The 13,655-nt window shown below is 33.9% G+C and overlaps 1 protein-coding gene across 63 annotated transcripts in view; it reads left to right on the forward strand.

Annotated features, from left to right (window-relative positions):
* rims2b (regulating synaptic membrane exocytosis 2b) overlaps nucleotides 1–13,655 on the forward strand; it is a 254,049-nt gene that overhangs the window by 117,760 nt on the left and 122,634 nt on the right. For 47 of the 63 annotated variants that reach the window (XM_087294651.1, XM_087294661.1, XM_087294663.1 and 44 more), the window contains 2 exons: nucleotides 3,140–3,351; nucleotides 13,354–13,473. In XM_087294651.1, coding sequence (XP_087150777.1) covers nucleotides 3,140–3,351; nucleotides 13,354–13,473 — 332 coding nt within the window. Of the gene's footprint in view, nucleotides 1–2,978; nucleotides 3,044–3,139; nucleotides 3,352–13,353; nucleotides 13,474–13,655 lie in introns of all 63 variants that reach the window. The other 16 variants (XM_087294683.1, XM_087294695.1, XM_087294696.1 and 13 more) reach the window with 1 other exon arrangement.

Here is a 13,655-nt window from a genome sequence, read left to right on the forward strand (position 1 = left end):
TCTTTGAGGTACTGCCATTTGTTGTCAGATGTTAAGCCAAGAAGCCAATGTGTGTGTCTTTTTTGAAAACTGCTCATCTACTTTTGTTTTCAGGTTCATGTATTTATGTGATGCTATTCACCTTTTAAAAAAAATGTATATTTGCTGTTTCTTTCCTTTTACATATTGATTAGGTAAGTGTGTACAAAGAAGGTAATTGCCACTGCTATATGTTCTTTTAAAGGGATAATTGACCTAACATTGTAAATGCTGTCGTAATTCAGTCACTCATATGAATGATTCCAAGCATATACTGTATGTATACTTTACATGCATTTTTGTATTGAATAGAAGCTTAAGTATTATTCAATGGCCCATTTCCACTAAGTTGTACAGTACAGTACGGTACAGATTGGTACAAGTCACATTTATCAGTCTTGGGTTTCCACTCCCAAAAGGGTATCAATGTTACGACAGAAAGTTTCAATAAACATCAATCTCGCTTGAGGAAATATCACAGCAAAGCTGTATAGGTCGTTCACTTTTCATATGAGAAGCACTTCTCACAAAACTGATGCTTTAAACGCACAAATACTTGTGTAGAAATGTTCATTACTAACCTTTCTATGAACATGATTTGATTATAACTGGAGATCAATAATAAGAGAGCAAAATTGCCTGCTGTAACATCTGCAATTATATAAAAGAAAGAAATAAATGCAACATGTATAAGCACATAAACCCTAAAAAGGTGGTTTGCCATCTCCAGGTAGGAGTAAAGTCCTTACCCCAGGTGGAGAAGTTCAAGTATCTTGAGGTTTTGTTCATGAAGAGGGAATGATGGAGCTTGAGATTGACAGGCAGATTGGTGCAGCGGCTGCAGTAATGTGATCGATTTACCAGTCCGTTGTAGAAAAGAAGGAGCTGAGGCTGAAAGGCAAAGCTCTCTATTTACCAGTTAATCTATGTTCCTACTCTCACCGATGGACTCTCACCGTCCGAAATGAGTTTCCTTCACAGGGTGGCAGGGCACACTCTTATAGATAGAGTGAGGAGCTCTGACACCCAAGAGGAGCTCAGAGTAGAGTCACTGCTCCTCCAGATCGAGAGAAGTCAGCTGAGGTGGCTCGGGCATCTGTTTCGGATGCCTCCTAGACGCCTACCTAGGGAGGTGTTCTAGGCATGTCCCACTGGAAGGAGGCCTTAAGCCTGATTTATACTTCTGCGTCAGGTGACCGGCGTAACCCACGGCGCATGCAACGCGCGTGGCTGTGCATTTATACTTCTGCGCGCTGTCTCTGTCGGTCTGCATTAACACTTCCGAAACCCTAGTTGGCAGTGAGGTGTAAATGTTCCTCTGTGTCGAGTTTCTTCTCTGCTTTTTTGCTTTTCCTGAACACTTCCGGGATGTACAAGTGGCTCAAAACGCGCTCATTTTGAGGCAGGAACCGGCGGACGTGCAACAACTTTAACTATGAGGTAAACACAAAACAAAACTTTCCATCTGGAGCTTCTTCACGGGACTCCACACTTGTAAACAATCGCTCGCGCCATTCGCGCGGCTCTCGGTCCCGCCCAGACTCGTCAGCGCTACCAAGCCGACCAATCACAGAGCTTACGCTACGCGTCGTTGCAACGTGTAGTTACATTTTTTGAGAGGTGCACGTCAGCGACGCCGATGGCCACGGCGAAGGGCTATGCGTCAGCGCTGTAGCATACGCCGGCGTTTGACGCAGAAGTATAAATCAGCCTTTAGTGAAGACCCACAACATGCTAGAGGGACTATGTCTTTCACCTGGCCTGGGAACGCCTCGGGATCCCCTCGGAGGAGCTGGAGGAAGTGTTTGGGGAAGTCTGGGGTTATTTTCTAAGACCCGCCGTGGAAAAGCAGCTGAAAAATAAGATGAGATGAACACATACAGCCCCGTACAGTCTCCAATATGTTACAAATTACAGTAAAACTACACACAGCATAAATTTAGTCCTTACTTGGCTTCAATACAACATGCAAAATATAGCCCACAGTCAGTGCAAACCTCTCATCTGTGTCTTTAATCTTCACCAGCACATGTAACCTCTTGTTAAAAAGTAATTCCGTCCTTACAGGTTCATAATTGTCCAAAAGATAATGATAATAGTTAAACATGGCAGTTTGTTTATGTTTTATGTTGCTGAAAACATAATTTGCTCATTTTTTTTCCAGCTTCTCCTGTTTTTCTGCGTTTCACTCTCGTTTGTCAGTTTCTGAAAGGATCAGATGTCAGAAGCACTTCAATAATCATGCGCATGTTATTATTATGAGTTGAAGAAGTTCATTATTTCATATAAATTCGCGGCGAGCTCTCTAGAGAAAGTGAGTCGCTCGCGTTTTGAGACAGCCTCGTAAAATAACAGCAGGACACAGCAGATTTTGTTCTGCTTGGCTTTGTGGCTGTTCAGCAAGATGATGACAAGGTTTTTTGAGCTTGGTCCGACTATGGCTCGTTAATATATTTACATAGTATTGCAATGTAATGTCTCGGCAGTGTATTTAAAAATGACGCTTTCTTTGCATTCATTCTCCTGGCTTGTGTACTAGTGACACTTCTCTGTTAACCAATAGCGTTCAGCTGGGCATCTAGCATCAAAAAGTGATAAGGTACGGCTCGCTTTTTTGGTAACTTTCGACAGTAGAAATGGCCATAAAAGTGTACCGACCTGTACCGTACCATACCACTCAGTGGAAACAGTCATTAATAATGCATTGCTATTTCTGTCTAAAACATCCTTTTAAAAAAAAGCTTGTACATTCTTTATAATGTTTCAGAGACACTAAAAAAGTTTTATTTTGTAGAATGACAGTAAATAATGACAGCATTTTAATGTTTGTCAATATACTCCTTTTAAAGACCTGTAAAAGAAAGTGTTTGAGTAACCGAATGCCATGTATTTGCTTCTATGAGTTAATTCTTGTTTACACAAGTGTGTGCGTGTGTGTCCTCTCACTGTGCTGTCCTCAGGAGATATGGATGGTCACTGGTGGGACCATGCGTCTTGGCATAGCGAGGCCTCCTCAATGTCTATGGTGAGGCTTGTGATCCTGTCGCCCCATTTCCCCTCGTTGAATTCACCTTTGCATGTTTTGTTTCTCCTCCTTTTTTATATCATCCATAACTTTTAGGCAACATTCAAAGGGGAAAAAGAAAAACAAATGAGCAGGCATATTTTTTGGACACCAGTTATGCCCCGTCTGAGAGGCAAAATACAGTGGTGCGATTTTGGGAGGGCTCCCATGAAGAAGACGCGGAGTGGTGCGAGCCGCAGGTCAAAGATTCAGGGGTTGACACTTGCAGTAGCACCACGCTAAACGAGGAACATAGTCATAGTGACAAGGTACTGAGACCACTTCCTGCCGCCTGCCTCTCGCTTCCTGTGACTGACCTGCTCGACATGCTCACTGTTTCTGCCCCTCGAGGGTTTCCTACTCTAACCATGTCTCTCAGAAGAGAGGACAACCCTCTTTTTCTTTTTTTCTTCTTCTTTTTTTTTTTTTTTGCTTTGCTCCACTATCTTCTGGCTGCAAAGTTGTAAAGCGCATCCTAACACGCAGAAAGATGAATGACAAACTTCCTGGCACTGTTTGCTCCATATGCTGCATGCTTCTCGATGCGGACAGATGCTCCATTCTGATTGCAAACCTGTTTTCCTCACTTGGTCACGTCACCTTTTCACACTGTTCCCCCCCTTTGGGATTTCCTGACATGATTTTTTCCACACAATCCTTCAGTCTCAGCTTAAACACAGGGGTAGGCTAGTGTGGGAATCAATCTTGCACTAAGCAGTTGTTTTTCTTTTCCCCTTTTCACTGTCTCATTCTTCATGCTGTCCTTTCCTGTCCCGCCTTTTGTTTTTGTTTGTTCACCACCTCTTCCGCAATAGTCAATACAAGTAGCTTGCTACATCCATACTTGCTTGAGGGTGTGAGAGCTTTGTTTTTTTGTTGCTGTTTCGGTTGATTAATGGATTGATCAAGATCAGTACTTCTCAACTTGTTTTTCTTTACTTGGTTCAAAAGTAAATACTGATATTTGTCAATGGTTTGCTATTGATATTTGCATCTTTGCAATGTGCTAAAGCAACAAGCATGTGAACTGGAGTTCTTGTCATAACTGACTCTTTGAAGTGATGTGAACAGTAAACAATAAATACAGTGCTGTGCATATATAAGTACACCCCTCATAAATCTACCTTTTAAATTCATTTTTTTTTACTAGGAAGCTATACAATATTATATTTGTGCATATAATTTAGATTATTCAGTACCAAAGCCAAATCTTGAGCTCATCTAACAAAATAACTTACAAAAACGGTCCAAAAAGTAGTTCATCCAAATGTAAATGTTATAGAAAAATAATAAATACAAATTTAAAAAAGAGGAAAAATCAAAAGAATCAATCAATAAATAAATCAATAAATAAATTTTTGAAATTTTGTTGGTTGTAATTTGTTTTGCAGTACTGTATTTAGCTTGAATTTAATCGTATTATCTTTCAATTTCTGAATATGTTTGGTGACTAAAGTATATTTTTATAAATATCTCTTTAATAAATCTGTTTTGTTTAAATGTACCAAAATACATTGCCTATTTTTTTAAAATGACGTGTACTCAACTGCTACGCCCCTGATGACAGTGCATACTATTTTACTTGCTATTTTTCAGTACATTCACTTTAAGGTGACATTTAAAGGCTTAACTGGGTTAATTAGGTTAACTAGGCAGGTTAGGGAAATTAGGCAAGTTATTGCATATTGATGGTTTGTTCTGTAGACTATCGAAAAATTGTGTAGCTCAAAGGGGCTAATAAATTTGACCTTAAATTGGTTCAAAATTAAAAACTGCTTTTATTCTAGCCAAATAAAACAAATAAGACTTTCTCCCAAAAAAAAAAAAAAAAAAAAATATATATATATATATATATATATATATATATATATATATATATATATATATATATATATATATATATATATATATATATTATCAGACATACTGTGTATTTAAATAAGAAAAAAAACGAATCCAAAGGGGGCTAATAATAGGGTATATGCCGAGCTAGTGTCGTTCCCATACTGATAAACTTCCGGTGACCTGTTAGTGTGAGTTTTTTTTTTTTTCATTTTATACGGTTCCTTTTACTGCATCGATGTTATAATGTCGTTAAAATACAATCAGTTAAACAGAATTTGGCATTCATTTAGTTGCTCAAGCGTAAAACGAGACAAAAAGCCGTTTGCTCGCACACGCCCGTCAGAATCAGCAGGCTTGCGCGGAAGCTCCATTGCATACACTAGGGTTAAATTAATGGTCATATTGTAAAAACATGGTAGGGAAAACGTAATTTAATGCAGTATTTCTGTTACAATCTGAGACCCACTTTATATCAGATATCACTTAGCCAGTGGAGATTGCTAATTTTTAAAGATAACAGGCCTTAAACACGCCGATTTTGTGTTGGCATACAGGTTACAGGAAACGATTAACCCAGGTTACTGGTAAATTAAAAGTCCTATTAGCATGCTTCGGCATACATCCTATTCTGACTTCAGGTGTGTGTGTGTGTGTGTGTGTGTGTATGTATGTATATGTATATGTATATATATATATATATATATATATATATATATATATATATATATATATATATATATATATATATATATATATATATATATATATATATATATGTATATGTATATATATATATATATATATATATATATATATATATATATATATATACATATATATATATATATATATATATATATATATATATATATATATATATATACATATACATATAAGGGCTCACATTAAGATTACTTTAGATAGATAGAGCAGAGCACACACAACAGCATGCGATCTCTTTCGCGCTTTTAAAAACATGAATGGTTCGAATGTACATCAATGAATGATGCACATCCCATGCTGCAAAAGTGACATTACGGTGCATCCATTTAGTCATTTTCACGTGAATCTGAGCTCTGCAGAGCAAAAAATGTGTACAATTGGAAAAGGGGTGGTATATGATGCATTAATCGTTTTTCTCGATTAGTGTTTTTTCATAATCGTTAGAAGCCAAAATTTAAATCGAAACTGAATTTCAATTAATTGCACAACCCCACGTCAAAGTATTACAAAGCATATTAACTAAAAGTTACACCAACTATAACGAGATATTAATCCGGTACAGAAAATAATGGCATGTGGACTCAAGGGGCCAACTTAATGACATTGTAAAGCAACAAAACAAAATTCATTTTATTTAGGATAATGCTTCATCCTTTATCCTAATAATGCAGTGGTGTTCAAACACGGTCCTGGAGGGCCGGTGTCCTGCTGAGTTTAGCTCCAACTTGCCTCAACACACCTGGCAGGAAGTTTCTAGTATATCTAGTAAGAGTTTGATTAGCTGGTTCAGGTGTGTTGGATAGGGTTGGAGCTAGGGTTGGGCCGATAGACGATGCCATCGTCCATCGCGATGGCCAACAAACTTCACAATGCTGAGCCTGCATCGCGATACATTGCCCCGCCCCACATTTATAACTTGTGCAATTGCATGTCATCTTAATAGCAATAACGTTTTTTTTTTCATGAGCTGTGTTAAATTTTACATATAGCTGCCGCATGTACAGCTGACAGCATCGTGAGGATTAAATGAAGGATTATACAGTACCTCTCATGCTTAACATGTGTAGATTCTGTGGATTACCTGCAACCCCTGTCCCACAGACTTTACAGTTAATGGCTTTAGTCATTTTCATAGCAGACTTGAAGCCACTGGAAGTCTTTTATCCACTCTTGGAGAAGTGTAAATGGTGGATTAACATTAAGCACATGATCACTAATAAGATGTGGCATTATTAGTAACTTCAGGTAAATCTGTCAGTGTTATTTTCATTCTCTCATCTTCAGCACTTCACATTTTCGCGCTTGTAGCTCCTGTCATCTAAAGGCAGAAGGCATTGACTGAAGGATTGACAGCTGATATTAACCAATCATTCACACTCGGTTCTAGAGCAGTGGGCCAATAAGAAGAGCACAAAGGCGGGGCAAGCATTCCGGGCTTTTTTACTTCAGCAAGTTCACATAACAACTGTTTTAATCTGTTCCTGAGTGCTGCGTTTGGCAGTTTTAGGTGCAAAGCTGCATTCTGCATAAATGTCTCCTAAATCCATGAGAAGTTTGCAGTGAAAACTGTGAAAATGCACTCGCACAAATGCTTCCAAATATACTTTTAGGTCACATAGATGAAATTTTCGATGCCATCATCCATCGCGATGTTTCATATAATACATCGTACGATGCCAAATTGATCAACATCGCCCAAACCTAATTGAAGCTAAACTCTCCAGGACACCGGCCTTCCAAGAGTTTGGACTAAGTTTTTTTATTTTTATTTTTTTACCTTGCTATAATTAAAGATTTGACTAGTAAAAAGTATTCACTTTCTCAAGCAAAATTCTTTGAGAACTATGGCTTGTACCACATGTCCACAGTTTTACATGATGTAGACTCTGGGCTTCATTAGTTTTTCCAAATAAAGTAAATGTATAATTTCTGAGTTTGAAGAATCATATGTCCTAAACATACCTCACGTGCACAGCTCGTATGAAATATCCAACACAATCTCACAGTATTTTGTAACATTTTGATTTAGTGGCTAATTCTTATGAATTTGCAAGATCTGATTTGTACAGTTTAGTACGATTTGCTTATCCCCCAATGACGGTTGGGATTAGGGGCAGGGATGGGTGCCATGCCTCCTTTTCAAAATCATACTGAACTTGCACAAATAAAATAAATATGTAAAATAGTTAAGTTTCCTAATGAGATCAGGAAATGTCATGTGGAATCATGGTAATTACAACATAGCATTAATGCAATTTTTGGTCCAGGGCATCAAACGTTCAGCAATTTTTATGATGTCTGAGACTAATTAGATGGTACCTCTAGCCAACTCCAACCTTAATTGAAATGTTCATTAAAATTTAAACTTACTGTAATACATAATAAAAAATCACGTAAAACAAACTGTGATCTACAGAACGCAGTCATAATTTAGTATCATTAGGTGATGATAAAGAAACAAATAAATGAAAAAAAAAAAACACTACTAATGGTGACATCGGAGATTCCCAATGGGAGGGTCTTTTTTGTTTTGTCCTTGTTTCCTTTTTGTCCTGGTTCTTGTTTTTTGTTTTCCCAAGACATTTTCAAAGCCTTTTTGTGTTCAAACCTATATTACTATATAGCTTCTTTAAAATGTCTTTCAAAAATTAATTTTTTTTTTTTTTTGCAAAAACGGCATTCTATAATCAGTGTAGACCATTGCTTCGTTGGTCTTTTTACTGTATTATATACTAAAACCAGAACAATGATGTGTTCCACTAGTTGAGAAGTGCTGATCTAGTTCACCGCTGTGTGTTGCTGTCTACAGAATTGTGTGCTTGATACCTTAAAACATGTCCTGTCTATTGTCTGTACTTGATGAATGCACAAACCGACCCTTCTAGACATTTCTTTTGAAGATAATGACTTTCATGCTGCTGTCAAAACGCCAAGGTTCTGTCATCATTTGCTCACCCACGTGTAGTTACAAACACCTGTATGGCTTTCTTCTTTTCTTTTCCCTGTGAAATAAAACAGGAGATGTACTGCAGGAGCTTTAGTGTGCTCTTACTGAATTCACAAAGGGGACTGAGGCTGCCAAACTACAACAATGGCAAAACATGTACCAAAAAGTGGTCTATACAAGTCATGTTTTATATCTCAAGTTTTCTACAGCAGCACAATAGCTTTGAGTGAAGAGTTTCCCTTTACGTGAATTCAGTATTGAAATGGAAAGAATTTTTGCTATTGATTTTTTTCACTGCTATGTTTTATATATATATATATATATATATATATATATATATATATATATATATATATATATATATATATATATATATATATATATATATATATATATATATATATGTATATATGTATATATATATATATATATATATATATATATACATATATATATATATATATATATATATATATATATATATATGTATATATATATATATATATATATATGTATATATATATATATATATGTATATATATATATGTATATATATATATATATATATATATATATATATATATATGTATATATATATATATATATATATATATATATATATATATATATATATATATATATATATATATATATATATATATATATATATGTATATATATGTATGTATATATATATATATATATATATATATATATATATATATGTATGTATGTATATATATGTATGTATATATATATATGTATGTATATATATATATATATATATATATATATATATATATATATATATATGTATGTATATATATATATATATATATATATATATATATATATATGTATATATGTATATATATATATATATATATATATATATATATATATATATATATATATATATATATATATATATATATATATATATGTATGTATATATATATATATATATATATATATATATGTGTATGTATATATATATATATACATATATATATGTATGTATATATATATATGTATATATATATATATATATATATATATACATACATATATATGTATGTATATATATATATGTATATATATATATATATATATACATATATATATATATATATATATATATATATATATATATATATATATGTATATATATACATACATACATATATATATATATATATATATATATATATATATATATACATACATATATATATATATATATATATATATATATATATATATATATATATATATATATATATATATATACATATATATATATATATATATATATATATATATATATATATATATATATATATATATATATATATATATATATATATATATATATATATATATATATATATATATAAAACATAGCAGTGAAAAAAATCAATAGCAAAAATTCTTTCCATTTCAATACTGAATTCACGTAAAGGGAAACTCTTCACTCAAAGCTATTGTGCTGCTGTAGAAAACTTGAGATATAAAACATGACTTGTATAGACCACTTTTTGGTACATGTTTTGCCATTGTTATATTATATTTATATTTATATATATATATATTTATATATTCATATATTTATATATTCATATATTTGTAAAGGTAGTATATAGTGTTGTGCTTAATGAATAGCTTAAAATATACTGGTGCATTTTTGGTAAGGCCCTAATATACTAAACAAAATAATTTTTTCCCCATCATTATTTATCCATTAAAATAAGTTGCTGCTAATAAAATGACAGCAGTAAGAAAAAAGCAGCTAGGTAAGCATCTGACAATAAGAATTTGGAATAGGAATTTTTTTCAGGAATGTGAAACACGAAGTCAGATGTTGCCCTTTTGCTGGAAGTGCATTACAATTTCTACTTTAAAGCAGCTTTTCAGTGTTTTTTAATGTGGACATTTTATATCAACTGACTGAAAAGATTGTAGATTTTATTAAAGATATTTAGTTTTTGCTTGAAGTGTATCAGGGCCTTTGTAGTGTAACAAACAATTAACTGCTTTTCCAGCAGTTAATCTCATCAAAGGCACAGTAAGTATTTTTTTTTGCCACTAGAGGGCATGTTTTCACAACCAACAAAGGTGTAATTTTGTTGACACCATGGGCTCTATTTTAACAATCTAGGCGCAGAGTCTAAAGCGCAGGGCGCAAAAGCAATAAGGCCATGTTCAAATCCACTTTTGCTATTTTAAGGACGGAAAAATACACGTTGCGGCGCATGGTCTAACAGAGTTGTGCTTATTCTCTTAATGAGCTATGGGTGCATTAAACCAATCAGAGTCTCATTTCCCATTCCCTTTAAGAGTCGCTCCGTGGTACATTTGCTATTTACATGCTGGACTTTGTAAGTGGAAAAAACTGAATGGAAAACTAAATGCTTCACTAGCGAGAAAACACTTAAACAGACCATCTGCAGCGAGAATAAAGAATGAGTCTTCTTCATTCTGCCTCTTTACTTTCTCTTTACTTCTTAAATTTTGTAGATGAGGAAACAGTGTTGTACACACTCTACTGAAGGCATCCATCAGCTTAAATATTTAATTTTGTTTGTTGAGCGCAAAGATTTATTTCAAAACTATTTCTAAATTAATTTCTAATTTCCAGCAAACGAATAAATGAACAATAATAACAAAGTGTGGGCAAAAAGAGTTATAGCCAAACACGCATCCTATTCTTATGCCCTATATGGTGATTCAGATGTCTTTAAAAGCCAACAGGTGGACAAATCTAAACTTGTTTTTGATCAAACAAATATAAATATAGTCCAAAAGCGGTGCAAATAAATTTGTTATTTAAACAACGTGGTGCAAAATGGGAAAATTAGGCTTGCGTTGGTCTAAAAATAGCAACACTTTGCACCTAACACGTCTTTATTGCCCCAGGTGTATAATAGGGCCCCATGAGTGAGGAGTCATAGAAGTTGTCAACTTCATTACATCGTACAGGACTTCTGCAGAAAACATGTTCACGGATGAGCTAAAGTATTCAAAATGTATTATCATGGTAATATGAAGCAGAAAGGCATCATAGCTTTTGTTTTGTTCGCAGTTGATCACTTCCGTTCGTGATTATGTGCTTATCAATATATTAAACAATATATTCAATTTAATTAATGTTTATTTATATAGCACTTTTACAATGTAGATTATGTCAAAACAGCTTAAAATAGAAGTTCTAGTAAATTATTCAGTTTAGGACAGTTCAGTGTGGTTTAAAGTGTGGTTTGTTTTAAAGCGGCTTTGTTGTTCCAGCGTTTTCTACAAAATCAAACCAGATATTGATGTGTCATGTCATTAGTATGTTGACACTAGTCACTATAATTAAAATAGCTAAATATACATCACTGTTCTAGTTTTATAATTTAATAAAAACATTGTACATGTTATGACTTTAAATTCAATACAACCAGCTGTTACATTTTAGACAATGTTTTGATGCACTAAATACCATAACGTCTTGTATACTGTATGTAAAAGTCTATGTATATTTGAACTCAGAGTATTGCTACTGCCATAGATTTAAAATCTTATTTGGATGGTCCCTTTAATGCATTTAAAAAAAAAAAAAAAATGAAGTTACTTTGCATCTACATGCCAACAAATTCTCATTAGATTTTAAGTAGACTGTTAGATTGGGTTGGTGTAAGTTGGCGTACTTGCAAAGTTTCAGTATCAGCAGATATTAAGCAGACAAACTAATACTCAAGTGAGAAATAATTGGCACTATAGGCAGCATCAAAATACAGGGCTCTATCATACACCCATCACAAGGGGTGATGTAAATGTGGTTTGCTAGTTTCAGCTTGGCGCCAGCTTACAAAGTCCGCCATGTAAAAAGCAAATGCGCTATGGCACGACACAACTGACTCTTAAAAGGGAATGGAAGATGAGACTCTGATTGGTTTGTTCTCAAAACACACCTATAACTCTTTAAGAGAATAAGCTCAACCCTGTTAGACCATGCGACATGGCGCAAAGCAGATTTTTCCATCCTTAAAATAGCAAAAGTGGATTCTGACACGATCTTAATGCTTTAGGGCCCTGTGCTTTTGGTACCGATTTAAGAACCACAGGGTATTTTAACATTTCAGTAATACATTTATGACCTAAGACATTAAAGTGAGCAAATGATGACAAAATGACTCTGATTGCTGTGAATGTTTCCTTTAAATACTGGGAATGTTGTGGTATTTATTGTATTTTTTTAATTACTCATAACTAGATATACACATACACATTTGAAGTCAATATGAAATAAAAGAATGGTTAACTAAAGGTTGTCAACTTAAAAAAAAAAGCAGAATGCAGTTGCTTGTTTTTTTTTTCTTTCTCATAATTTGTCAATTCAATCAATATGCACAAAATATTCCAAATTTGAATTAATTAATTAATTAATTTTTATTTATTTATTTATTTATTTATTTATTATGACTTACAAATGAGAACTTACAAATTCTACACATAATGCCGAATACCATGATGTAATTAAAAGAAAACAAAATTGAGATTGCGTTTTATGTTGATTTTAAAACCACAGCATTTTTAATGACACCTTGGGACGGTTTGTGTGTTCACAGCTAATAAGAGTTCACCCTTCTCCTTTAGTTGTCCTCCCTCTGTTTGTGTGTGTCTGTTTGCGTAATTGTTTGCTTGTGTTTGTTTGTAATATGCGGTGTGAATGCTTGTATAAAAACCAAAGGTGTATTGTCAATTTGACCCCACAGCACCCGGTGACATGGCAGCCATCCAAAGATGGAGAGCGCCTAATAGGGCGGGTAGTGCTAAACAAGCGGATGAAAGATGGCACAGTGCCCAGAGACACAGGGGCATTGCTGGGCCTCAAGGTAAGAGACATCCAGCAATGAATGGCTCACTAAAAGCCCTGCTGAAGATTCTAGATCAGCTAAGAACTTCAGCAGACACTTTCATCAACTTTATACACAATGACGGAGGTTTGTTTTACTTATTACAACTTTCTCTTAACCTTTTAACTGCCCCACCAAGAAAAAAAATGTTGGATTGCTTT

Source organism: Danio rerio, chromosome 19 (assembly GCF_052040795.2).
Source record: "Danio rerio strain M-AB ecotype USA chromosome 19, GRCz13ab, whole genome shotgun sequence".
NCBI classification, from domain to species: Eukaryota; Metazoa; Chordata; class Actinopteri; order Cypriniformes; family Danionidae; genus Danio; species Danio rerio.